The 27,951-nt window shown below is 40.1% G+C and overlaps 1 protein-coding gene across 6 annotated transcripts in view; it reads left to right on the top strand.

Annotated features, from left to right (window-relative positions):
* TRIM33 (tripartite motif containing 33) overlaps nucleotides 1–27,951 on the top strand; it is a 70,338-nt gene that overhangs the window by 18,323 nt on the left and 24,064 nt on the right. For all 6 annotated transcript variants that reach the window (XM_072137659.1, XM_072137654.1, XM_072137660.1 and 3 more), the window contains exons 2-4: nucleotides 17,321–17,439; nucleotides 24,387–24,534; nucleotides 26,953–27,085. In XM_072137659.1, the coding sequence (XP_071993760.1) occupies nucleotides 17,321–17,439; nucleotides 24,387–24,534; nucleotides 26,953–27,085 (400 nt within the window). The remainder of the gene's footprint in view (nucleotides 1–17,320; nucleotides 17,440–24,386; nucleotides 24,535–26,952; nucleotides 27,086–27,951) is intronic.

Below are 27,951 nucleotides of genomic sequence, written 5' to 3'. Positions count from 1 at the left end.
AATCTCTGATAGGTTTTGTCATAACCTGCAATGTCCTTTATGTAACCTGCAATCTGGTGTACCGACAGATATTTAATACTAATGGTCATATGCACAGTAGGCCGATTTTGCTCTCTTCCTCTATAGTCATATAAAGTAAGAAAGCCACCATGCATTTGGTTGTGATTGTTGCAAATTTAGGCAATTGTTAAATCAAAAAAGGGATCCCTGGTGTTCTTCTTTTTAAAAGTTTTCTTATGGGATTCAGGACATTTCAAAACCCAGAGTTCCGATTTTAGTAATAAAACATACATGGTAACTCTTTGTGTATAGAGGATAAATATTGGGTTATCTATAACTTTTGTTAGAACAAAATGTATTTTAAGTTTTTGAAAATTTTCAGGAAGGGTACAGAAAAGACTGGAGGCAGAGATCGCAATAACGCCTCTACAAGCGTCTATGACGCATGCAGAGGCTGATTTACTCTCCAGAAAAACCACCAAGCGTATAAATACGCTGTCTAGCTCTCAGCAGTAGCGATGTGCAGCTGCCACCTGCTAGTGTGTAAGGGACAGAGCGGACAGCGGAGCTCAGACACAGAGCAGTCACACGCACACCGACCCGCTACACTGCAGAGATGTATCTGCTCCTCCCCCGCAGAAGAGGAGCTCAGGCCACGCCCCCCTCAGCACGGAGCAGTCACTGTCTTCTCCCAGCTGCTCTGTGTCTGTGTGATATTGCACATAGGGAGCAGTAGGGGAATCACATTACACTGAGGGGCGGGGCAAGGCACAGGCAGGAGGACAGGACATGTGACCATTACTGGGGTCTCTGCTCCTCCTCCCCTCCTGACCCGTCTCTCTAGTTCTAATATATACAGCTGCACATGCGCACTAGCAGACTTGGCAGAGCGAGAAAGAAGGAGAGTGGAGGAGCGTTTGATTCCAAAGGTGTTTGTTGTCATCTGGTGTGGTGGTCCTGTGCCTGGTGTGGTGGGGATCCTGTGTCTGCTGTGGGGGTCCTGTGCCTGCTGTGGTGTTCTCACAGGTTTGTGTGACTGACCTATTGTCAGGGAGTTCAATTGATGAATAGTGATTACCTGAGCCTGACATAAGATGTATTCAATAAATTACAAAATAGTTATGATTGATATTCCATGCATAGGTGGACTACATGGGACACAGGAGGTGACCGTGATATTACAATGTTCACAAGAGCTTACAATCTATGAGGGGGAGGGGGGGCAAGTGGTGACAGTGCTTGTCCAATGGTCACAAGAGCTTACAATCTATGAGAACAAGGAGGGGACACAGGAGGTGACAGTCCTTGTACAATGGTCACAAGAGCTTACAATCTATGAGGAGGGGACACAGGAGGTGACAGTGCTTTTACAATGGTCCCCAGAGCTTACAATGTATGAGGACGACGACACAGGAGGTGACAGTCCTTACACAATGGTCACAGGAGCTTACAATCTATAAGAAGGAGGGGACACAGGAGGTGACAGTCCTTATACAATGGTCACAGGAGCTTACAATCTATAAGAAGGAGGGGACACAGGAGGTGACAGTCCTTATACAATGGTCACAGGAGCTTACAATCTATAAGAAGGAGGGGACACAGGAGGTGACAGTCCTTATACAATGGTCACAGGAGCTTACAATCTATAAGAAGGAGGGGACACAGGAGGTAACAGTCCTTATACAATGGTCACAAGAGCTTACAATCTATGAGGAAGAGACACAGAGGGTGACAGTGCTTGTACAATGATCCAGGCATTTCAAGTAAGGGATAATTAAATAAATACCCCAAAGACCCCAATGTTTTCGTATTGTATTGAAACTCATTCTATTGAACAAAATCCTCCCTGAACCAAAACACTTGTGCTCAGTAAGTAGCAACTTTATCGCGGCCAAATACATCTTGCTAGTTATTGAACACAAGTGCATTCAGAAGGCTTATGTTTTTGGAAAGGACTATTTACTTTAGTAAAAAATAAACAGTGTAAAAAAAAAAGTGTTTTGCCCTCAACACCCCAAAAAATAAATGAAATAAATTTACAGGCGGCAGCCCCAGCCTGCTCAGTGTGGGGAGGTAGGGGGTTTGGGGCTGGCTATTAACAATTTATACAACTTGGAGTTATATATTTGTATTACTGAAAATTCCATACTCTTCCTCGGCTAAAAATACTCCTCAAAAATGGTGAGAGGAGTATTATTACCCTTCTGGAAAAATGTTAGTGCAACCTCGGACTGGAGGGAAAGGAAAAAGTACACGGGGAAGGGAGTAAGGTATAGGGCAGTGGTGGCGAACCTATGGCACGGGTGCCAGAGGTGGCACTCAGAGCCCTTTCTGTGGGCACTCAGGTCATTGACCCCAAGACAGAGCTCACCAAATAGGACCAAAATCACCAAATCTTCCTGCAGACCCAGGCAATTTAAGAGATGCTGCAATCAGCGCTATTTTAAAACAACACTTCATTGGCTGTTTGGAACTGCGGTAAAAGTGAGAAGATGTTGATAGAACTGCATTATCTTTGGAGGTCATCCTACTGGACCCTACATCCTTACTGTACAGAAAGACCCTGGTGAGAAGCTACAATGAGAGTCTGAATGTGCCCTCCTTCTTTCAACTGTATTGGTGGCCTCAGGTGCTGATACGATTGAGAGATGTTGAAGAGCAGGTAGCAATAAGTTACTGCTTAAAATGCAATGTTGACACTTTGCTGTAAATAAGTGGATTTCGGTTATAGTTTGGGCACTCGGTCTCTAAAAGGTTCGCCATCACTGGTATAGGGGGTCCTGTTGAGAATATGAATGTTGTCTTTTAGATCAGACTCCGAATGGGTATGCAATGCCTGAAAGAAGAATGACAATTTGCCAGCAGAGGTTGAGATTCCCTGGATCTTTTCATTTAGTAAAGCTTGGCTAGGGGATAACGACAAATTTACCATAGCTATAGAATATGGCATATTATAGATACGCCTCCAGTATCTCAGAATCTTGGGGCATTCCCACCATACATGGAAATGGGATGGTGCGCCTATTTCCGCATCAACTAAAACACTTTGGAGAGTAAGTAGGGACTGCTTGTAAAATGCGAACGGGGACTAGATACCATGCCATGTCCTGCCATTCTCTTAGAAAAAAGTATTTATCTAGGTCTCTTTCGCAAGCCAACATGTATCCCAATTTCTCAGTTTGGTCATTAAGAATTTGATAGATATTGGATAAAGTATGAGGAAGGCCTGCCTTTGTCAGACAAAGACCTGCAAACAATGTGTGTACTGTGATGTGTGGGCAGGATTCCTTCAGCCTCTGGAGGAAATGATGTATCTTTTGGAAGCTAAGCATTTCTATCTCTGGCAAATATTTAGATTTATAATATTCACTTGATCTAAGGCCTAGTCTATCATAAGTCCCCATATAGTCCTTTATCTTTCCACCACTGAAAATGATGGTGTTGGAGTTCTGGGATGAATCTAGGGTTATTTAGTATCCTAGCAACCAGGGTATGTAGGGATTGTAGCCTATAACTACGTTTGACCCTGTCCCAAGTAGAAAGCATAGAAGAGAGGAGTGGGCACATGATCACTGGTCTCTCCTTGGGTCTAGGCATCTATCGGTATCTGTGGGCATGCAAACTGTTCCGTATGCATCCAGTGAGGCAAAGCTTGTTTTTATGTGAGATCAATATGAATACCAGTCTGGAGGCATAATTATACTTGATAATGTTCACCGCCCCTAGGCCACCCTGTATCTTAGACGTGTATAGCGTAGTTGCCGAAATCCTACATCTCCTTGGACCCCATATAAATTTTGTCTTTTTGTAGAGATTTTAAGATGGTAATGTGTATATCAATCGGTACCCTTTCAAAACGATACAATAACTTTGGTAGTAGAGTCATCTTTACAGCCGAGGTTAGGCCTATCCATAAAAGACTTAAAGTGTAACCGTCATTCTGAGCACAAAATAATTCTACTCCAAAGTATTTTGCCTCTTGGTCCTCATTTAGTACATTTTTTTGGCCCATGGTTTCCAGCTCTCAAAAAAAAAAAATACAATCGGCAAGAAGGAGGGTCGGGGCCTGCCCTTGTGACCTCCTCACAAGCATGTGGTGCTGACCAATGAGACCCTATCGATATAAATCGATAGATGTGAGATTATATCCGATCTATCTCTATCATCTATCTACCTATGTACCTACCTAAGTAAAACTTAAGCACAGCACATGAGGGGACACCTTGAAGACAGAGATTCTCTCCTGCCATTTCACGTTGTGGAATGTGAGGTGATGGGGGATTGTGATCGATCTGCATCTTGTGTCTGTGTGGATTATTTGTTTAAATACAAGCGTAGGGAAAGCTAAGACAGATGAGTGTAGGCGTTTGTTTACTACATTAGTTAGGGCTTCTGTCAGCACATGACTGAGTGCTGGAGCATTGAGCTATGAGGAGAATCGGCTGTGAGCAGGGAGAGGAGTGTGTCTTTCTTCACTGAGGGAGCTCACTATAGAGGAAGAATGGGCCTAGCAACAGCTATTTGAGGAGTCACTGACAACAGGGGGAAGGCTGCAGAATACAAGAGGAAGGAGCAAGATTCGGGTAACTAATCCAATTGCAAAATGGCTTAAAATGACCTGGCCTACAACATATCAAAAGTTTTTTTGAAATGGCGATTACGCTTTTAAGTTGGCCCACCTAATCATGTCCACTCTCAGCTTATGGAAAAGTGGTTTGTAATTAGCTATGTTTAAGGTATCAATGGAGGAGGTCAGAAATATGGCCAAATATGGAATTTTATCCTCTCTCCATTGAAAATTTTGATTTGCCTGCAAAAGTTTAGCCATTAAGGGAGGAACAGAAACATTCATGGCAAACGGTTTGTCATGGTTCACCTTTAATCCTAATACAGCCAAGAACTCATTTAGCGTCTGAAATAAATGGGAAAGTAGAGAGGATAGCATCAATTAGATATCATCCCCTTAACATTCTGATTTTACCTGATCAGGTGGGCCAAAGTTTCTATAACAAGTATAAAAAGTATAGGGGATAGGAGACAGCCCTGATGTGTAGCTCTTGGTATCAGAAAAGGAGATGGGGGAAAAAAAAACAACCCTTGCAGATGGGGAAGAATACAGGACCTTCCGCAAGCCAAAGTACTTATTACCAAAACCCCATCTACCTAGTGTGAACATCAAATGGTCCCAGTCTATAGAGTCAAAGGGGGATATTTATCAGGCCAGTGGCGCAGAGGCCCTGAAATAATCGCAAATGCTAGCTTATTGCTAGCTTTTGCGATTATTTTTCTCAATCCGCCACCTTCACGAGCGCCAGCGTATGATAAATATCCCCCAAAGGCTTTATGCAGGGCTAACCGTTACATTCCAAATAAAGATCCGGAACTCTTCGAAGTCAGGGGAGTCTGACTCGGTCAATCTCATTGGAGGATTCGGACATGTGCGGGACGAACAGATGAAACCTGTCTTGAACCTCCTTCGTTACATCTGCTTGAGTTTCAGGGACACCCTTGATGAAAAAGTTGCCCCTCCTAGACCTATTCTCCAGGTCTTCTTTGTTAAGATGCGCTTCTGCCAGCTGGGTATATATCAGAAATGCAATCACAAATCTGGTTCACCTACTTGGTTCTTCTGTTTGCAAACCACTTCACTTTGTAGCATATGTGAAAAACAAACCACCAACACGCTGTCTCTGGAATACAGTGTGGCTTGCATAACCTCTGGGGCCTGCTGTTGATCCCCTGATAAATCAGAAGCCTGCTGGTTGAAAATGGCTGTCACCATAGCCTGGTCCAGGGAGGAAGCTACAGAGGCCGGGGAGACTATAAATATATCGGGGTTATTTGAAATGCATCGAAGGTCTGAAGTTCCTCCAGACCCCGTTAATAAGTCCTCCTAAGGATGCAGTGAGGTTGGGCGGTATAAAGCCGGCTCCCAGGTTTTTTCTCCTGCTACCTCCAGGCATAAATCTGTGCCCGCTTGGATCCGACACCCACAGCGGGTATCGGTTCGACGCTAGTTTTAGCTGTTTTTTGCTGCGGGGCCGTCAGCAGTAGCGGAGCTCAGCAGGACGCGTCCGCCATTGAGCCAGCACGTACATGCTCTTGTTTATGTTTTTTAAATTTTTCCCTATTCTTTGTCTATGATGATGCGGCTGCCGCCTTGCTAGAGCTCTAATAACATAATTTGCTGTTATACTTTCAGGTAGTCTCATGAACGTAAGCAGCAATAGCATGTAGCCTACTTATCTATGGATAGTTTTGTGGGCATGCTCTGTACTGATAGGAGGTGTAGCGTTCTCCACTGTTAGAAACAGAGGCAATAAATGTGTTTTCTGTAGAGGTGTTCTTTCTTTGTAAACCTGTATTTGATATAAATGACTGCTACATATAAAAGCCCTACACAATTTACAAGTGTTAATCCCTTACTTTCAAATCCACATGTAAATTTACTATTTTTAGTGATGCATTACAGACTGTAGATTTTGGTTGATAGTTTTTATAGAATTTTTACAGTTTTATAAAATATTCTCTTTTTTGTATGTTTTTACTGAAAACGCTTAATGAAAGTGGATTCCTATAGAAGCTGTGAGAGGTCTATTTATTAGATGCCACTAGGAATTACCCTATTTTAAAAAGTGCCCCCCTCAAAAAATTCTGTGCTTCTTGTACAGAAATTAAAGGAAACCCCTCACAAGAGGCATGTTATTCATGCACATAATTGTATGACCCTTACCATGTCTTCGGAAATCTCCTGAGGTTCTTGTACCCTCTAAAGCAGTGGTGGCGAACCTATGGCACGGGTGCCAGAGGTGGCACTCGGAGCCCTTTCTGTGGGCACCCGGGCCATCAAACCGTTCCAAGCAACTTAAAAGATGCTGCTTTCGCTTTTGATGCTTATTTCACTACTTGGGACTGTAAGAAAAGGAAGAATGAATAGATGGGGCCGAATGATCTTTGGAAGACCTTCTGCTGGACCCACAATTCTCCATTTTTCTACTTTGTTGCTGTCCTCCGGAGGCCAATATGATTGTTGAATAACAGGGAGCAGTAAGTTACTGCTTTAATTTTTGGTTGGCACCTTGCGATAAATAAGGGGGGTTTTGGATTGCTTTTTGGGCTCTCGACCGCTAAAAGTTTCGCCATCACTGCTCTAAAGCATGGAAAGTTTTTGCCACTGAAGGAGCACCTGGAAAATTAAAACCAAAGGTAGTGGTAGTATGTGTGGGTATAGCCTTATATAACACCCCAATTATTTCTGGTAGGTAAATTTTGGAGATGGATTTTCTTAGACTTCTGGCACAACTGGTTTACTGATGTCTTACCAAAACAAAGTGTATCATGTCAAAATAGACAAATGCTAGTGAGCTGGGATAGCAAGCATTTCATGTGTGGACTATTGGTGTGTCTTCCTGTGGTCATTTGTGAAATCCAATACTTTTTTTTACCACTCCCTGTGTTGTCATACTAATGGTGTGAATGATTCAGTATTACTCAGTGTTAGTCATAGGCATGCACGCGATGATTCATTCTTCATTTTGCAAGAAGGGTCACGTGTATGTTAGTGATAAGTATAGTGTAGTCCAGTCTAGTCATAATGCACATTATGGGCACAAATGTGAAGTAAAGGAATTACGGAGGTGTATATCATGCATTCCTTACTGTATAGATGCTGGTCTACCTTGTTCAATGTACAACGTGCCCAATTTATTAAGAGGCTCAGCTAAATATATGAAACCTGCTAGGCAATGGGAGGCCACACCTACTCCAGTTAAACCCTACCCCTGAAATGCATAATATTTCCTGCAACTCCAAAATTTCCAAAAAGAATTGCAAATTTGAATCCTTTCTGTAAAGTGACAGAAGCCTGTACCCTATACCACTGCTTACCGCAATGGAAGATTGTCACGGTTAGGACCACCCTCTTATCCTTTCAGCATAGAAAGATCAGAACGTTTAATGCATACAATACATGTTATCCCTCATCTTTTCTACAAAACTGCTCAGCTTCTCTCTCTATTGCATATTGACCACATATTAGACTGTATTTTCATAGTGACATTTTATATATATTTTTGGACCTCCAATAACTCCTGCGTAGGCTCAGACGAATGCCCATGCTCGGAGCTGAGTTTTATACCATAATACCCTTTAAGAGAGGCAAGTTGTGTGATTTGGGCACCAGTAGCTGATTTTGAGTGTGTATTCTTGAAAAGGTTTCTGAAATCTTTTATTAGGTAAAAAAAATCGCCTGTTGCATGACACAAAGCACGAAACTCTTTTAAGAGACGGTCCTGGCGCTTGCTGGTCCTTCTTGGGTGCCCTGGAGCTTTTTTGACAAAAATGGAACCTCTCTCCTTGAATTCCTTGATGATGCGATAGATTGTTGACTGAGGTGCAATCTTTCTAGCTGCGATACTCTTACCTGTTAGGCCAGTTTTGTGCAGTGAAATGATGACTGCACAAGTTTCTTTAGAGATAACCATGGTTAACAGAAGAGAAACAATGATGCCGAGCACCAGCCTCCTTTTAAATTGTCCAGTGGTGTGATTCTTACTTAATCATGACAGACTGATCTCCAGCCCTGTCCTCATCAACACCCACACCTATGTTACGATGTTAGCTGCTCCTTTTAAGGTGGGCCTGCAATGAAGTTGAAATGTGTTTTGGGGGGAAAAAGTTCATTTTCTAGGCAAATATTGTCTTTGCAATTAATTGCTGTTAAGCTGATCACTCTTTGTAACATTCTGGATATATACAAATTGCTTTTATAAAACCTGATGCAGTAAACTATGTAAAAATTAACATTTGTATCATTCTCAAAACTTTTGGCCATGACTGTATGTACATGCATACATACATACAAACAAGATAAACACATGTGTTGCAGTTTGCTTTCATTTTTATGTTTTATTTTATGTTTTTCAGCCTCTAGGAATGAAATAATTTCCAGTTGGGATAAATAAGGTTGTATTGTATCATTGAGTGTGCATTCACATGTTCAGTTTTTCCAATGAAGTTTCTGATGTCCAAACCAGGAGTGAAATTTTTGTAGAATTTCGCTGCCCACTTAATCACGTAAAATGTAGATCCAGGCACACTGATAGTTTCAAGATGCGATTTGTTTTATTTTCATAGCAAACAAACAGTAATGTGATGTTTTTGTCTGCTATAGACCTTCTTCAGACAGGGTGAGGACAAAGAATCAAAAAATGAGAACAGTATACAGTCATCTGTAAATTCGCTGAGGTCAATACATGCATAGGAAAGGATGGTCTGTGGCTATATAATGTACAGTTATCATCGCAATATTACATGCCATTATCTAAACTATCCTATGTCATATATAGTTGGATGAATAAAGGATAAATCATGTATTGCATAAAGAAACTAAATTCCAAATGACATATTTAAGGTATCCATGAAATAAGGATTGAAATAGTGCTGCATATCCCAACCGACCAAGGTGCAGTCATAGAGAAAGGACCGGCCTTTGCTGCAAATAAACTCAACAGTTTGTTACCTAAAGTGTAGATAAGGGATCACTTCTAGCGAAGTCGCACGGTGGCTGAGTGTAATGGCGGCAAAATGCTGCTGTAGAGATGTGCTAGAGAGCTGACATGTTGAGGTAAATATCATCATGCTGGGAGTGAGGATTATGACTTAGGAAGTGTCATGGCGGTGCGTTTCACGAGCTGGAAAGCATCATGTAGGTGTTATGACTAGTGTTAGACACTCTGTCATGAAACCAGAAGTAGATGGTGCATTCCAATGTGTGGAACGCATCGTATAGCGAGTCTGTGGGGAAGACGGAGAGTGTATGGTAATTGTGGGAGAAGGCGTTCCCCCTTGTGGAGCCTGTATCTAGGCAGTGGTCTGCAGTCGGATGGGATAATGTTAATAAGATGATACACTAGTTGGAAATGTTGTAGGTGGATTTATATGGATGTGGATATGAATGTGTGGGATCAGTGTGAGAATGGAAAAAAGAATAGAAGATAAATAGACAATGTAGTTACCAGTAGTGTATCAGGTTGTATTTTGTCTTTCTGATGAATTGTAGGAATTCTGATGTATGTAGTAAGAAGGATTTGGTAGTACAATTCAATGGAGTTAGAATTTTTTCAAGTAGACTGGATAGCGGCGAGAGCAAAGAGTCTGTGGACGCTACTACAGGGCGACCCAATGATTTAGTTAATTTCTTGTGTAAATCCCTAAGGTGATTTTGTTTGCTGAGTCAATGACACCCAAACCCCCCCCCCCCCCCCCCCCCCATAACGCTAGCAGACACTGCCGCAATGTACAATAGCCGTTGTGAGCATAGTCCGACGTTTTCATGGGGGAGAACGGGGGGGGGGGGGGGAATGGGTAGAATGCTTTGTCACCACCTTCTAGTCCCGACCCCTCATGAATACGCAGGAGCTTGGTTCGGCGTTCCTATTGTACAGAGCGGCAGTGTCTGCTAGATTTATCGGATGGTTCTAATAACGCTAGAAGTGTAACACTGCTACATCTGTTGTAGCTCTAGAAGCTGCTTACTTTATAAAGCAGCTCCTAGTGCCTTTTTTAACGGGTGACGGGTCCTCTTTAAGACACAATGTGGAAAAGGTTAGACATGTTTGATTCGTAGCGGATTTAACTGGTGATGTTTTGATTTCGCTAAATGTGGCTTCAGATGAAATTTAGGTTCTATAGAAATTTACAAGTCCAACCTAAAAGTTGGACTTGCGTCTTTTTCCGGCCTTATATACTATGATACTATGACCTTTTCTAGGTCGATGTCTAAGGTAAAGTTGTCAAATCTATATGCAGGACAAAATGTCAGGCCTTTTTATAGATTTTTAGGAGAAGAGAAAGGGGCGCTTCTATGGTGTAATACCCTTTGTGGATAGTCTGATATTATATGAAAATATAACTGCTCACCTGGCGGAGTTGTGCTGGCAGGCACAACTACGTGATGCATGTGTGGTATAGTAACGGCGTTCCTATGCTGCCACACTCAAGAAAAGATCCTTTCTCCAGGGTGACAAGGATAAATCTTGTAGGTAGGTATCCATTGGATGGGTGTAACAATGATGAGCGTTTTAATGGCGCTGGGACGACCCAAAATTATAATTTTTCAGGTTTCTCACAGATGCAGCTCTCTGTGCACTGCTTTCCTCGGCAGGTCATGTGACCATGACATCATCCATGTGACAATGACCACTGCCGGGGAAAGCAGTGCACACACAGAGAGAGCTGTGAGAATCCCGAAGAATTATAATTTTGGGTCGTCCCAGTGCCATTAAAACGCTCATCATTGTTACACCCATCCAGTGGAGGCCTTTTTATAGGAGGAGTAATTCAGCGGGGGCTAGAGTTTTTGAGGAAATATTAATTACTTATGATGTGTCTCTACATGAGATCAAGTCATCGGTGGTGGATCTCTGGTGATGTTTCCTTCCCCCCCTCCTCATCTTTCTCTGGATGCGCAGCCTCTGCTGGATCCTAAAAATGAGATGTTACCTGTTCTTGAGGGTCGCCCTCCTGACTGAAAGCTGAAGAGTTGGCCAAGGATCTGTATCCTCTTCGTCGTGACATTTGATAATTGTCTTGCTATTTATATACTTTTTCTTGTAAATAGTCTTCTGCGTCCCAGAGAAATGTATTGCGTTTCTTTGATTCAGTTTCTTTCCTCTGTGTTTCTAATGTTGTATTAGAGTTAGTTTTCAAGGTGTTACATTCTTCTTCAGTTGTTGTTGTTTTCAGTTGGGTTTCTATGTTGTGTATGTGATGTTTTCCTGTAGAGAAACCAGGAGCGGAGTGGAATGAGAGGAGGAGTAGCATGACTTAATAATATGTTTTCACCCATTATGATCCACACCTGCTTTCGGCTTTGAAAACTGCATCTGAAAAACTAAATGTTTGAACGCACCCTTATAGGGCATAAAGTAACCGTTTTGTTTTCCAGCAAGGGGGCTCTATTATTTTTTTGTATTTTTTTTTTTTTTTTTTTTTTTTAATTTTGAACCCTAACTTTATGCACCAGGATAGAATAGTCGCTATATAGTAAAATAATGTATAATCGTCCAGCAACACTCTTGTATCGGCGAGAGTGACGGACGTGCTGTAATGAAACTGCCAGCCATCCCTCAGTGCTGGATTTATAGTCTGCTCTCTGGGTCTACTTATTCTGGAGTGATGATTTATTGTCCTATAGGCAGCAATAAATCTCTCCTTGGGAGCTCAGAGAGGCAATAAATCTTACATGGACATGGACGTATAGGCGAGAGGGGACTCTTCATCACATTTAAGCCCTGCTCCTATAGCAACAGTTGTATATAAGCCTGTGGTTATTTCCGTTCAACATCTTATTAGCTCATTTTATTTCACATCTAATAGATTAACAGCTTACAGTAATAAAAAACCTTAAGTTCTTTGATATACAATTTTTTTACAGAAATGAAAATGCAACTTCCACAAAACTGCTTTATTACACCATTGTTACATCTGCACTATATCTTTCAGCCCTTCCCTGGTAATGGACTTCTGATGGATGTCTTAGGAGTTCCTGTTCTATAACTTGCTTGTTAACAGACTGAGACAATTGGATGAAGTGTAAACTGCTCTTCCTTTGTTTAGGAGTCAAGGAGGTAGTGCCATCAGTGACGGTATCAGCCGTCCGACACTGTTAGTGCATATGTAAATATGTGCAAACACGTCAGTACAGGCAGTCCCCGGGTTTCGTACGAAATAGGTTCTTTAGGTTTGTATTTGCCGTATAGGGTGGGAAATGCAATGGTTCCAGTCTCCACCCAGTATATAGCCAGCCAGCACATGTCCCCCATATGTAGCCAGAAGCCCCTTCCCCCAGTTTATAGCCTGCAGCCTCCTGCACCCAAAGGGTGTCAGAAGGCGAGGACAGTTTTTTTTTTTTTTTTTTTAAATATACTCTAGTATAAGCTGAGTTAGGGTTTTTCAGCATATTTTTGTGCTGAAAAACTTGGTTTATGCTTGAGTAAATACTGTAAGTTAAATTTATATGTAAGTTGGAACACTTAATAAATTACAAAATAGTTATGATTGATATTCCATGCATAGGTGGACTACATGGGACACAGGAGGTGACCGTGATCTTACAATATTCACAAGAGCTTACAATCTATGAGGGGGTGGGGTGGGGGGCAAGAGGTGACAGTGCTTGTCCAATGGTCACAAGAGCTTACAATCTATGAGAACAAGGAGGGGACACAGGAGGTGGCAGTGCTTGTACAATGGTCCCCAGAGCTTACAATCTATGAGGAGGAGGGGGCACAGGAGGTGGCAGTGCTTGTACAATGGTCACAAGAGCTTACAATCTATGAGGAGGGGACACAGGAGGTGACAATGCAAACAATGGTCACAGGAGCTTACAATCTATAAGAAGGAGGGGACACAGGACGTGACAGTCCTTATACAATGGTCACAAGAGCTTACAATCTATGAGGAGGAGGACACAGGAGGTGACAATGCATATACAATGGTCACAAGAGCTTACAATCTATGAGGAGGAGGGCACAGGAGGTGACAATGCATATACAATGGTCACAAGAGCTTACAATCTATGAGGAGGAGGAGGAGGGGGACACAGGAGGTGACAGTCCTTATACAATGGTCACAAGAGCTTACAATCTATAAGAAGGAGGGGACACAGGAGGTGACAGTCCTTATACAATGGTCACAAGAGCTTACAATCTATGAGGAGGAGGAGGGGGACACAGGAGGTGACAGTCCTTATACAATGGTCACAGGAGCTTACAATCTATGAGGATGAAGAGACACAGGAGGTAACAGTCCTTATACAATGGTCACAAGAGCTTACAATCTATGAGGAAGAGACACAGAGGGTGACAGTGCTTGTACAATGATCCAGGCATTTCAAGTAAGGGATAATTAAATAAATACCCCAAAGACCCCAATGTTTTCGTATTGTATTGAAACTCATTCTATTGAACAAAATCCTCCCTGAACCAAAACACTTGTGCTCAGTAAGTAGCAACTTTATCGCGGCCAAATACATCTTGCTAGTTATTGAACGCAAGTGCATTCAGAAGGCTTATGTTTTTGGAAAGGACTATTTACTTTAGTAAAAAATAAACAGTGTAAAAAAAAAAGTGTTTTGCCCTCAACACCCCAAAAAATAAATGAAATAAATTTACAGGCGGCAGCCCCAGCCTGCTCAGTGTGGGGAGGTAGGGGGTTTGGGGCTGGCTATTAACAACTTGGAATTATATATTTGTATTACTGAAAATTCCATACTCTTCCTCGGCTAAAAATACTCCTCAAAAATGGTGAGAGGAGTATTATTACCCTTCTGGAAAAAATGTTAGTGCGACCTCTGGTGCCTTGTCTGGACTGTGATATCCCTAACACCTGGGATCGGAAAATCTCTGATCCCGTGTGTTTAACCTATTACACGCCGCAATCAAGCATGATCCCGGCGTGTAAGTTTCCTCATCGTGGATTGAACCCACCACCACCACCACCGTGTGCTTATCGGGGGATCCGATCCCTCCTGCTGCAGCCCTGGTTTCTGGCATGCTCAGCTACTTACACTATACACTGCAATACAAGTGTTTTGCAGTGTAAAGGCTTGAACAAGTGATCGGATGATGTTCAAGCCAAAAGGTGGAAAATGTATAAAAAAAAGTCATATTATAATTAAATAATTGAAATAAAAGTCCCATAATCTCCCCAGTTACACATAAAATGCAAATAAAGTATATAAAAAACAAATAAAAGTACATATTTGGAATCACCGTGTCCTTATTAATCTGTACAATAAATTTAAATCAATACTGAATCTGCTCGGTGAACAACGTAACAAAAAATCAACGAAAAACTTCCCATAATATACAATTTTTCATCAAACACCATCACAAAAAATGTTCTAAAAATTGATCAAAAAAGTTGCGTTCCCTAATATATGACTGAAAAGAACAACTCTTTTTGCTAAAAAATAAGCCCTCAACCAGATCTAACAACAGAAAAATATAGAAGTTATGGCCCTGAAAAGTTGTCGAAAGTGTCAGTACCCCCAGATATGGGGTATCAGTACAGTCAGGAGAAATTGGGCATCAAATGTTGCAGTTTCATCATTTAATTTATTATGAAACCATCAGTTTTGGCCTAAATGAATTTATGAAAAAAATTCTATAGTTTCTAAATAGTAATTTATGGGGTTTATGGGGTTTTACTATTATTTAGGCCTTTCAAAGTCACTTGAAAGCTGAGTTGTCCCTCAAAATGTGAGTTTTGGGGATTTTCATGAAAATGAGAAAAATCGTACCTAAAGTTCTGCGCCTCATAACATCCTAGACAAATTTGAAGATGCATAAAATATCATCCCAACATAAAGCAGACATTCCAGAAATGTTAATTATCAGACTTTTTGGGTAGTTTTACTTCCTGACTGGAAAGCAGAACATTTCAAACTTGGAAAATGAAGAATTTTTACAAACTTTTGCCAAATTTTCACTTCTTTTCAGACCAAAACGCAAAACTTATCACTTAAATTTTACAAATAACGTGAAGTACAATGCGTCACGAGAAAACATTCTCAAAGTCACCTGGAAATGTTAAAGTGTTCCGAAGTTATAACCAATTATCGTGAGACATGTCAGATTTGAAAAATCGAGTCTGGTCATTGAGCTGAAAACAAGCGTCATTGATAAGGGGTTAAACGGAATACAACGGCCACATAGATAAATGTCTAATTGCATTGCATTTGCGCTATATTTACACGCACTTTCACATGCCTTTAGTAAAATCAATGTTCGCAGCAATGTAATTGGGCAAATTTCCTCTTAACTGTTGTATTGCATTTCAAAACACATGCGTTTGCACCATGTTTGAATAGACACTTATAGGACGCCTGTCATCAGGTCTCTGTCACCATTTCGGTCACCTCTACCTGTTGGAGCAGATACAGCTTTGGGACCTCATTGCTTAAGTTTAGAGGCATTGAGAAGGACAATGAAGGGATGCAGGCAATGCTTTCTAATGGCAGTTTATGAAAATATTTAGATTAGGGGGTTAATTTGTCTGACGGGTTCTCTTTAATGTTTCTTGTTTTGCATTTGATCTATAAAAGTAACATTGGTAAAAGTTACTCCTCCCATGGCAACTTCTTTTACGCTTCAAATTCTTCATCATGAATATTGTAATTGGTGTAATTCACATGACTGATCCAATTGTTGGCTGATGTTTTAGGCTACATACACACTCATATATGTATGCTTGCCTTTGAGTAAACCACTTGCACGTCCCCATATCTTGTTATGTGCTTGCACACCTGCTCCTGGTTTCCACATGCATCAGCCAACTAGCAGGTAGATTCTAATCTGTTTTTAATTTTCTTTACTGAGTTGCCTTCATGTGGCATCTGTATTTATCTGGAGCACTCAGTTTGTGGATCAGTGAAAAATGGATGTTTCATGGATGCAAGGATTGGAACCTTGGACTATTCAGCTAAAAGGAACCTGTCAGGCATATATTTCACCCCAAACCGAAGGTCCTACCTCATTTTCTGTGTTTAGTTGCTCTGCATGATGACATTGAAATAAGCTCCTGTGAATTTAACTATGAACCCCCTCCACCCAGTCTGCACTGTGATCCTGCACAGAGGAGGAAGGGGGTTTTGCACCCCGACTCGGGTCACCAGGCTGACTCAATACACAGGATTACTATGCAGAGTGCAGGGCTCTTTTATAATTCATTTCAATATTGTTATACAGAGAAACTCCCTACAGTAAATGAGGTATTGTGCTTATTGTAGCCTATGTTCTGTGAATAAGCCCTCAAGTTGTAGTGTATAACCTTTCCTAATTTTGTGGTATGGATAAACCAACCATTGGCCTCTGCTGTCACATATGAAAGAATGGTGGCGCATCAGCTGTGATGTCGTATGTGACTGCTAAGTGTTGTATACGGTTTAACCTTCATGTGGATTATCTAGTTCATGGCTGAAGTCTTTGCTGTGTATTTTATGTGGTTTTTTTTTCTTTTGTTTGTTGAACTTTCATTTTCACACTGAAATATGTGTTTGCCTAATCACCATGCATCTTGTGGTGTCTTTTCTGTTAAAGTCCCTTTTGTTTTCTAATATATATGAAATACCAGATTTATTACGGTGTTGTCACACATTTTTGTTCGTAATTTACTCTAATGGTTTTGAAAACACAAACGCATAAAATCATATTAAATAATGAACATATTAGGAAAATGAAGATGCTGTCAAAGTGTGTTATAAATGGTCCTTTACCTGATGCGTTGTTGTAAAAGTTTTCTGTCCTTTTGCTTTTAGTTGGAGTAATACGGTGTCCAGTTTGCAGACAAGAATGCAGGCAAATCGACCTCGTGGATAATTACTTTGTGAAAGACGCATCCGACTCGCCGAGTAGCACCGATGAAAAGTCTGAGCAGGTACGGCCACCTAACGTTTTTTCATCAGTCCTTTTTATAGCATTTTTATTACCATACCATACTATTACCATAAATAAAAGTACTATAACAAGTTCTCTGGTTCTGCCTATCCACTAGATATGGGGCTTCAGTTTGATCTCCGATTATGAGAATCGGGATCCCATTCTTTCTTATGAAAGGCAGCTGGAGCTAATTTTCAGTTCTACGTCCTAGCTACTATATTAATTGTAGTTGAAGAATAAATAATTAAAATGTAAATTTTATTACATGGGCATTAGTAGCCACCCTTAACCAAGTGCAGCAGTAAATTGCGTGGGTCGGTATTGACTGACGCATCCGTGTAAGACATGGTCATATGTGTTACATAGTAGTTTTCCAACATTGTGCTTACACATGGGTGCACTGTTCCAGTAAAGGGAGAGATGTAATCCATTTTAAGCCAATACTTAACCTCTGGTAGGAGATATTTTGTGGAACAGTTAAAATATATACCCTGTTTCCCTGAAAGTGAGACCCCCTGAAAATAAGACCTAGTGCAATTTTGTTCAAGCTTAGAAAAAGGCCTCCCCTGAAAATAAGACCTAGCCGCAGTCATTGGATAGAATCACGGACTTTTGCGGTGCAGATGAGCTACAAGTGCCTACCTGGAGAAGAAGGGGTCATTTTAAGAAGAGTGCTGTTTCTAAACATTAGAGATTGAGGCCTATGATTCCAATAGAAACTTCTAGACTTCTAAGGATGTTAGAGAATTTGTTATGATTGTCTTTAAATATGACTGATAGTTAAATGTACCACAGATTATTGTAAAAGTCTCAAGACTATTCTTATGTTTATGTTGATGTATGTGATGACTATCTTTCCCACACCATAAGTTAGTTACTCCATGGTGATTGATCAGGCTCACTGCAGGATCCCAGCAGTTGCCAGGAACTATCACGATCCTGGCTGTTTAACCCTATAAACGCTGCGGTCACAGTGACCGCAGCCTCTATAGTGCATTATGGAGAACTCAGCCCTGAGGTCTGATGAAGGTACGATCCAACAGTGCTAATGTCTGAATAGGCTGACGATGTCATAATGTCATACACGATGTGATACAATGCAGCATATTATAATGAACAAGTGATCAAAAGATCAAATGGTCATGTTACACCCAGGGACAAAATAAAACTGTTTAAAAAAAAAAGTGCAATTAAAAATTTTTTACAAAAAGCATAAAATTCCCCTGAATTCCCATTCCATGTAAAAATCAAATACAACATGAAAGTAGAAATAATAAAAAATACTACATATTCAGTATCAACACTCCCGTAACAACCCGTACGGTGAACGCTGCAAAAAGGAAAAAAAACCTCACAAAAATTATGACTTTTTCAATCTGGCCTCATAAAAACAGCATAAAAAGTGATCAAAAGTAACCTTTACCCCAACATGATACCAAGAAAGAGTACAGCAAGTACCACAAAAACCAAGCCCTAAAACAAAATAAATAAAATTGTTACGACCCCTTAACCCCTAGGCGCCCCACAACGTTATACTACGTCCCCGGGGCTACATGCTAAGCGCACCGGGACATCGTATAACGTCCTTCCTCTGGCACCGGCTCACGAATGGAGCCGGCACCAGAAGCAGCGGCTGTCAGCTGTCTATCACAGCTGACAGCCTGCGCTAACACACGTGATCGGATCCGATCCACTACTGGGCAGCTCCGTGGACTGGCATGTGCCCCGGGGATGCCTGGTCTCCCTGGCAGTCAGACCCCTTCCGGGTCTGACTGGAAACTGTAGAGCAGTGTATTGAACTTGAACCAGCGATCAGAGCATCACTGGTTCAAGTTCAAGTAATGTATAAGTAAAAAAAAGTGAAAAACACTGAACACTACACATTAGAATAAATAAAAAATAAATACATTAAAATATAAGCCCCTAAAATGTCTCATTCCCATAAAAACGCTTAGTAAAGTATAAAAAACACAACCCCCCCCCCCCCCCGCATATTTGGTATATTGCCGCGTCCGTAACAATCTGTATAATAAAACAGAATCGTTACAGGACCCGCACGCTAAACGCCGGAGAAAAAAACCCGTAAAAAAAGATCATTTTTAATTAATACCGTATAAAAAAAGCTCTAAATAGTGATTTAACAAATGTTATGCACTCTAAAATAAGCCCACTCAAAAGAACAACTCTACTCGCAAAAAAATAAGCCCTTAACCAGATTTGTCGGCCGAAAAATAAAAAAGTTATGCATATGAAAATATGGGGATGCAAAAATGAACAAGATTTTCTCCAAATTAGTTTTTATTAGTTTTTATTCAGTACAATTGAATAAAATACACAAAACACCCACATATTTGGTATCCCTGCGTCCGTAACAATCTGCATAATAAAACAGAATCCTTATTAGAACTGCAAAGTGAACCCCGTAAAAAAAAAAAAGATAATTTTCAATTAATACCCTATAAAAAAATGCTCTAAAAAGAGATTTAAAAAATGTTATGCACTCTAAAATAAGACCACTAAAAAGAACAATCCTTCTCGCAAAAAATAAGCCCCAACAGATTTGTAAGGCGAAAAATAAAAAAGTTATGCATATGAAAGACGGTGATGCTAAAATTAACAACATAAAAAATCTATATAAATGAGGTCTCTTCGTAATCGTGGCGACCCATAGAATAAAAATAATATACTATTTTTATGGTATGGTTGACGACCAAAAAAAAAAAAAAAACATAAAAATTTTCCTAAAAATTGATGATTTTCATTTCCTCCACCAACAAAGAGTTACCGCATATATTCGAGTATAAGCCGACCCGAGTATAAGCCGAGACACCTAATTTTACCATCAAAAACTGGGAAAACCTATTGCCTCGAGTATAAGCAGAGGGTGGGAAATGCATTAGTCACAGACCCCCCCCCCCCCCCAGTGGTATACAGCCCTTCCCCCAGTGGTATACAGCCCTGCCCCCAGTGGTATACAGCCCTGCCCCCAGTGGTATACAGCCCTGCCCCCAGTGGTATACAGCCCTGCCCCTGACGTCATACTAGGCGCCGCCCGGCACGAAGTTAGTGAAGACAGAAGACGGGCGCCGAAGCCAGAAGAGGACCCGCGCGGACATCGGGGGAGCAGCGCTGCAGGTCGGGGCCACCGGAGGGTGAGTATATAAGTTTATTATTTTTTTTAAAGATTTTTTTATGACTGTATGACTCCTGTATAAGCCGAGGGGACGTTTTTTAGCACATTCTTTTGTGCTGAAAAACTCGGCTTATACACGAGTATATACGGTAATAAAATCTCACCAATTAGCTATAGATGCCCCAAAATTACCTACCATAAAAGTGCATGTCACGTGGCAAAAGAAATAAGCCCCTATAGGTCCAAATTAAAAAAAGAAAAAAAATTATAGCCTGTACAATGTGACAATGGAAATCTGCTCTGGATTGCTCCTCCTTCCCTTCTATGCCCGGCCGTGCGCCCATACAGCAGGTCACCACCACACATGGGGTATCGGTGTACTCGGGAGAAATTGGGTAACAAACTTTGTGGAGCCTTTATTCATTTAATCCACTGTAAATGTTTCATTTTCCACCCAAAATGAGTGTATTGTGAAAAAATATTACAATTTGCAGACTGCAGCTCCATTTTGTTTTAACCCCTATAAAACACCTAAAGGGTTAACAAACTTCGTAAAAGTGGTTTTTCATACGTTGAGGGGTGTAGTTTCCATAATGGGGTAATTTATGAATCTCGCTATTATTTAGACCTCTCAGTGTCAATTAGAAGTTGAGCAGGTCCAGCTAAATACTGGTTCTGGTGATTTTACATAAAAATGTGAAAAATTATACCTAAATTCTGAGCCTTATAACATTCTAGTAAAATATGTGGAATCTTAAAAAACCATCCAACATAACTTACATTTCCCAAATGTACGCTTTAAGAATTTATTTGAGCGCTATGACTATCTGCATCAAAAGTAGAGAATTTAGAATGTTGAAAATAAAGAATATTTCCAAATTTTTGCCAAATTTTGTTTTTTTCCATAACTAAACCCAAAAGATTTCATCCAAATTTTTAAACTAATTTGAAGTACAATGTGTTACGAGAAAACAATCGCAAAATCCCCCGGATATCTCATAGCGTTCCAAAGCTATAACCACTTATAGTGACACAGGCCAGATTTGAAAAATGGGACCGCGTCCTTTAGGCCAAAATAGGCTGAGTCCCGTAGGGGTAAACGATGTAGCCAGTTTATAGCTTAAGGCTCAGCCCCATTTTTTGTATTCTGACTTGTCGGTTTATGTGGTTATAACTTTTGAACACTGTTAATTATCAAAGCGATTATGAAATTGTTTTTTCCCCACATTTTGTAGTTCATTTTAGTGGTCAGTTTTGGCTAAGTTTTGCGTTTATTTACAAAAACAAAGAAAAAAAGAATTTTTGAAAAATTTGCCATTTTTGAAATTCTAAATCATGTTTTCAGGCAGATAGATTTACCACCTAAATAAGTTGCTGAATAACATTTCCCATATGTCTACTTTACATTTGCATAATTTTTGAAATGTCTGGATAATTTCTTTTTATGTAACGCGGCTTACAAATCGAATATCGGTTTTTCGTATTTTCATAATTTCCTATTCGGGGATAATTAATAAAATTTTAAATATTCAAAATTTTAAAAACAACCTAAATCAACCCATTTTCAAATCTACACCCCTCAAACTATCATAAACAGCTTTTAGGAAAATTGTTAACCCCTTGAGATCTTTATAGTAATTAAATCAAAAGGAGGTGAAATTTAGAATGGTCAAATTTTGTCAGTTATACGTACACTTAGCTCTAAAAGTTACACATTTCCAAAAGATAAAAAGAGAAAACCTACCTTACAATTTGTTATGCAATTTCTGCCGAGTACAGAGACCCCCCCTCCACACACGTCTGTTTTCTTGTTTTATGGACGCACAGTGAGGGGAAGGAGTGCCCTGCATTTGGCAGGATTTTAGTTTTCTCATTGGCTCCTTTTGTAGGCTATAAAATTTTATCTTTTCCTTTTTATTGGGGCCATGTGACAGAATTTTTTTTGCGGTTTTTACCATTTTGGGGTTGGTATCCCCTGTTGCTGAAAATTTTGTAACATTTCAAAATCCCCTGGATATGTTGGTGTTTCAAATGTATAACCTCCTATAATGACACGGGGCAAATCAGGCTTGGTCCTTAAAGAGAACCCGTCATGCAAAATAACCCCCCTAAACTAAATATATTTTCATACACTGCCATTAGAGAGCATTGCCTCTATCCCTTCATTGTGCCTCTACATGCCTGTAAACCTAAGCAATGAGGTCCTAAAGCTGTATGCAAATGACCTGTGAAATGTCCAATGAAGCATTAGCATATTCAAGCTGTCCACTCTATTCATGAGTGGGAGGCACAGCCACACCCCCAGTGCATGACTGACAGCCTGTATAATGATGTGAGGCTGTATAATGCTGTGCTTCCTGGTGCTGGTGGCCCCTGCAGCCTGTGTGTGCATGTGTGTGTGTGTGTATAGGAGAGATACAGCAGCTCCAGGCTGCAGCCATGTTACAGAAGAACATGTCAGATTCATGTGTAGCTGATGTCTGTGTCTCTCACCTGTATATTAGGAGGATGCAACATGTCAGCAGATGCAATGCTTTACTATACATTACACACAGACATGAGCAGGGGAGGGGTAACAGGGGTGACATCACTGCCTCTGCCCATGCGACCAGCCTCATTTACATGATAAAAAATAGATGATTTTACAATGAATAATGTATGAAATAACTAGATAAAGGCTGGGATGGGATCCTTGTGAGCTGCTCCAACAGGTAGAGGTGACAGGACAAGTGACACAGACCTGATGACAGGTGTCCTTTAAGCCCTAAAATGTCTTGTTCAACAATAAATATAAAATAATATTGTGGGAACAGAGATGTAGCAGAGCTGACAGTGAAAACATGTCTTTCTCTTTTCCTATGTGTCAGTGTGTTAGTAATATGTCAGAAGCCAGATGAAAGTGTTTATACACCTGTACCACATTGTCACCTAACAGAACTAGATGGATCATAATGTGTCTGGTTAGAGAGTTCCTCTCATACCCTGTAATCTTACACTGACCTACCTAAGGAGTGATATGAGCTAAAACAGCAATAAAACTAAGTAAAATTGTACAGTAAGGGGTTAAAAATCTTTATTGTGTTAACATCACCAGTTGATTGAGATGTGATCATTTACTTTTGTGGGAAACACCCTTTAATATAAGACTCTGACTTATTGTGAGGGTAACATGATATCTAGATATCTTTCTGGAGGTAGGATGAATTGACAAATATTAGTATCGACTGAGGTTTAAATATGGCAAGTGCAGATTATTTAAACATCTTTTTGTTTGAACAAGCCAATACCTGAATGGCAGCCTGTAATTCTTGTTGTTTGATAAAATACTATGCAGGCAGATTTTATTAGTCTGGTTGGGTAGCGGCAGTCATGAGCACTGCAAACTGTCCTTTCATTGGCGGCACGATTAAAGATATTACATGGCACTTTATCATGGACCAGAAAAATTTCTGCAGTTCTTTTTTTTAAACAGAAAATGGTCTTGTCCGTCAATCCCTGACTTATTAAATGATATTAATTACACCCCAGCCCTTCTGCTTGAATATTTAATAACTGTAATGACCTGAGCTTCATTTTCCTTTCTCCTTTATAATGTGTATCCCCGAACCGCTAGGTCTAATTTAAGGGGATTTCTTTTTTCCCGGTACAGCTGATCTGAACTCCTATCCCTTTTATATTAATGACCTGTTCTTAGACTTGCGTAAGAGTGTGCATGGTAAACAAGCCATTTTTTTTAAGGCTCTTCATCACTGTGCTATATTTATGTAAAATACCACTATTATCATAATTGATATTTATTTTTATGTTAATAGGTTTGTACAAGTTGTGAAGACAATGCAAGTGCTGTCGGGTTATGTTCGGAGTGTGGGGAATGGCTGTGTAAAACTTGTATAGAAGCACATCAAAGGGTTAAATTTACGAAGGACCATATAATCACTAAGAAAGAAGATGTGTCTTCAGGTAAGGTCGTTATGTCTAATGGTAACTTTGTGTTAGCAGTTTCATCCTTAAAAAAGCAGGTTTGGGCAGCAGCCCTGGATAGCACTATTGCACGTGTCTCCATATGCTGGATTCCTAAAATCATCAGGTTTTATTCTACTATCAAACAATCCATATTGGTCAAGAAATTTCATAGTAAATGCTGATTATTCTCTGTTCTTATAGGGGATAGCTGTTGGCCACACTAGTGTTTGATGTGGTGTCAGAAAAACCATTCATAGTTGATAGGGAGCCCAATAACATGTTTTGTAATACTTGCTATGGTTTTAGGGTTGATTCTCACTTTCTTTTCTCTTCCTGGCTTCACTCAATCCTTACTGAAGTGTTCCTCTTTAAGTGTTTTCTATGAGTTTTTGATCTGTGATCAGTGGATAAAAAAATTTAGAACCAGTCCTATTTTTTTCACTGAAGACAATAGAAGTCTATGGGTTAGCTTATCCAAGAGCGACTAGGTGAGCTCCTATCCCCTGCACTGGGTAAAGTATTAGGCTCCTACCATGTCACATCATATTATAACACCTTTGGGAAATACGATCACTGGGGCACTAGGCCTCCCTTTATGGTCTTTTCTTTTACTGGGGTGGCGCAATGCACCTGAGTAATGACCTAGGCATGGGGCTTTTTGCACAACTCAATCCTTTAGCATCCCTGCAGGCCTTACCGCCTGCCTTAGAATTGGTGAGTTATGTGAGTTACTATGGGGATATGTTTAACCCCTTGTATAATATGATGTACCAGACTATGTCTCCCTGTGGATATATATGGTTTTATTGTTCATTGTTTAATGTTTGTTTACTTTTTGTCATTTGTCAATAAAATGATTCAACATAAAAAACAAAAACCTGACATTTGTGCGCTATCAATTTTTCTTTTCCAATGTTGCTAGGAACCGGGTATTTTGCCTTGTGTAAACAATGATGGTATACTTTTATTAAACAACAAAACCCCTGACTCCCAGCATCATCGGGGGATGGGGGAACTGACTGCACACACATTCATTAATTTATTAATTTCATCAGTGGGAAAAAATTAAACATGTGAAGAAGCACATAGAGAAAAGAATTCACTGAAGCCAGAAAGTGGGGAAAAAAAGTGTGAATCTACCCTGGAACATAGTAAATGCATCTTACAGCTACCTCAGTGGTCATTTAATGAGACATTATATATTCATTCGCATCATAAAGGAACACTCCAGTCAGGATAATTTGTGTAATGCATGGTGTAGGGCCTGAAGGGAAGAGCAACAACTGGATTTATTTAGTCTGGAAAAGAGACGACTACGAGGGGACATGATAATTTTTATAAATATATAAATGGTCCATACAAAAATATGGTGGCAAGTTGTTCCAGATTAAATCAAATCAAAAGACGAGGGGGCACTGTCTGTCTAGAGAAAAACAGGTTTAATCACCAGAAGGCGACAGGGCTTGTTTTACTATGAGAACTGTCAATCTGTGGAATAGAAAAAATAAAAAGGTTTTGAGTCAAAAAGCTTTCAGCGTCACATACCAGTTTTGGTTGTAAAAAAAAGCAATTTGCAATGTTTACATTAATTTAGCATTCTATCGTGATGTCACATTTTTTAATATGTAACTAATAAAACTCGAAGAATTTTTTTTTAACCTTTACCAAGTTGCCTGTGCGGATTTCCTTTTATCCTTTTTTCATCATCAATCTGTGGAATAGCCTGCCTCAGGCGCTGGTCACAGCAGGGACAGCAGAGAACTTCAAGAAAGAACTTGATGCCTTTTTACACCTAAATAGCATTGATGGTTATGTTATATAGAATTGTTTACTTCACAAAACAAAAGAGACAGTATGTGGAGTTTCTTTTTTGTAACAGTCATCTAGGACGGGAGATTCTCCGGCTCTCCCCAATTATCGCATCCAATGAATAGTGTCCAAAATAATGACCACATAAATAACTTTACAAAAAGATTTACTTTTACTTCAAGGATTTACCTCAATACATTCTTCATCAGAACATACATTTGTCCCATAATATATGTAGTAACTTAGTATCTGCACATTTCCATCAATATCGCTTGCAACAATGTATAACCTTGGATCACATGAGCCAGCTTCAATTTAACATTTCATTGTAATTCACCAATCCAGCAGAGTTGGTACTTAGCTTTGTAATATAAATAGGCTTGACTCGTGTCACTCTTGATCCATAAGACAGAGACACTGCCTCACTTAGACCCCACGCCACGAACTAGCGAGCTCCATGTTGGCTGTGGCGTTTCGAGGGACACTGTCTGAGGAAGGGGGCGGGTCCCTCGAAACGTGAGCCAATTAAGCAATTTTGACTAAAGTCTTCCTTTTAAGAAATGATTTCACTAAAACATGTTTTTTTTTAAAATTACGATTCTCTAGATTCGGTGGGAGCTTCAGGGCAGCGTCCAGTTTTTTGTCCCGTCCATAAACAGGAGCAGCTCAAACTGTTTTGTGAAACTTGTGACAGACTAACTTGTCGTGACTGCCAACTTCTTGAGCATAAGGAACACAGGTATGTATGGTTTTTAAGTGCCAGCAGTTTTAATAAAGCTGCCCAAAATCTAGTGATTACTGTATAACTTGTTTTATGTTCATTTGTTCAATCCATTAAAAACTAGAGCATGTTGTAGTTTTGTCCAATTTTTTTTTTTATATATATATATATAATAGCCAAGTTGCATTTATTTGCCTTTGCCTATCGCGGTCAGATATTGGGTCAGCCATGTGAATAAATGTCATGATGAAGGAACTTTTCCGAAACGCGTAGGAAAATAACCCTGCGATGTCTGCATTTTCTGTGTGCTAGCATGTCTTTGTTAACTTTTAACAAGATGATGTAAACTTCTACGTTTTATAAATTCTCCCGGACTGTTGTATGAAGCTGGACCTACATTTATCATTATAGCTATGTGATTAAAGAATTGGCTTCTGTTGATATACATTTGCATTATGTTTTGAAACGATTTGGACAACCGCATCTGAAAATGCCTTTGTTTTAACCAAAACTGCATTTTGTAAATGGGAAGGTAAAGCCCACATGTGTTTTGCATTGCAAGACAAAGCACAAAGCATTTTATGGTTTGATATGAGGCCCGTGTGTTTTGGTCCATTGCACCTTTATTTGAACTGCCAACAAGTGAAGCAAGTTGGGCAGTATAAAGTAAAGCAGCAAGACACATGATATGACTTTCTGGTAGAGTCACCTTGAAGACTCCAGTCATTCATCTGGCTTACTTCTGCTACATTGATAAAGCCTCAGTTCCTTGGACTGTAATGCCCCCTAAGGCAGGGCAATAAATGTTAAAACTTGCTTTTTTACCTATAAAGAAAATCTCCTTAATCTTATTCAAATGAGCTGAAATAAGTAGTCTTGAAATT

The sequence above is a fragment of the Engystomops pustulosus genome, chromosome 2, assembly GCF_040894005.1.
Source record: "Engystomops pustulosus chromosome 2, aEngPut4.maternal, whole genome shotgun sequence".
Taxonomy (NCBI): domain Eukaryota; kingdom Metazoa; phylum Chordata; class Amphibia; order Anura; family Leptodactylidae; genus Engystomops; species Engystomops pustulosus.
Note: the sequence above shows the minus strand (reverse complement) of the source record. Positions and strands in the feature narration are given on the sequence as shown.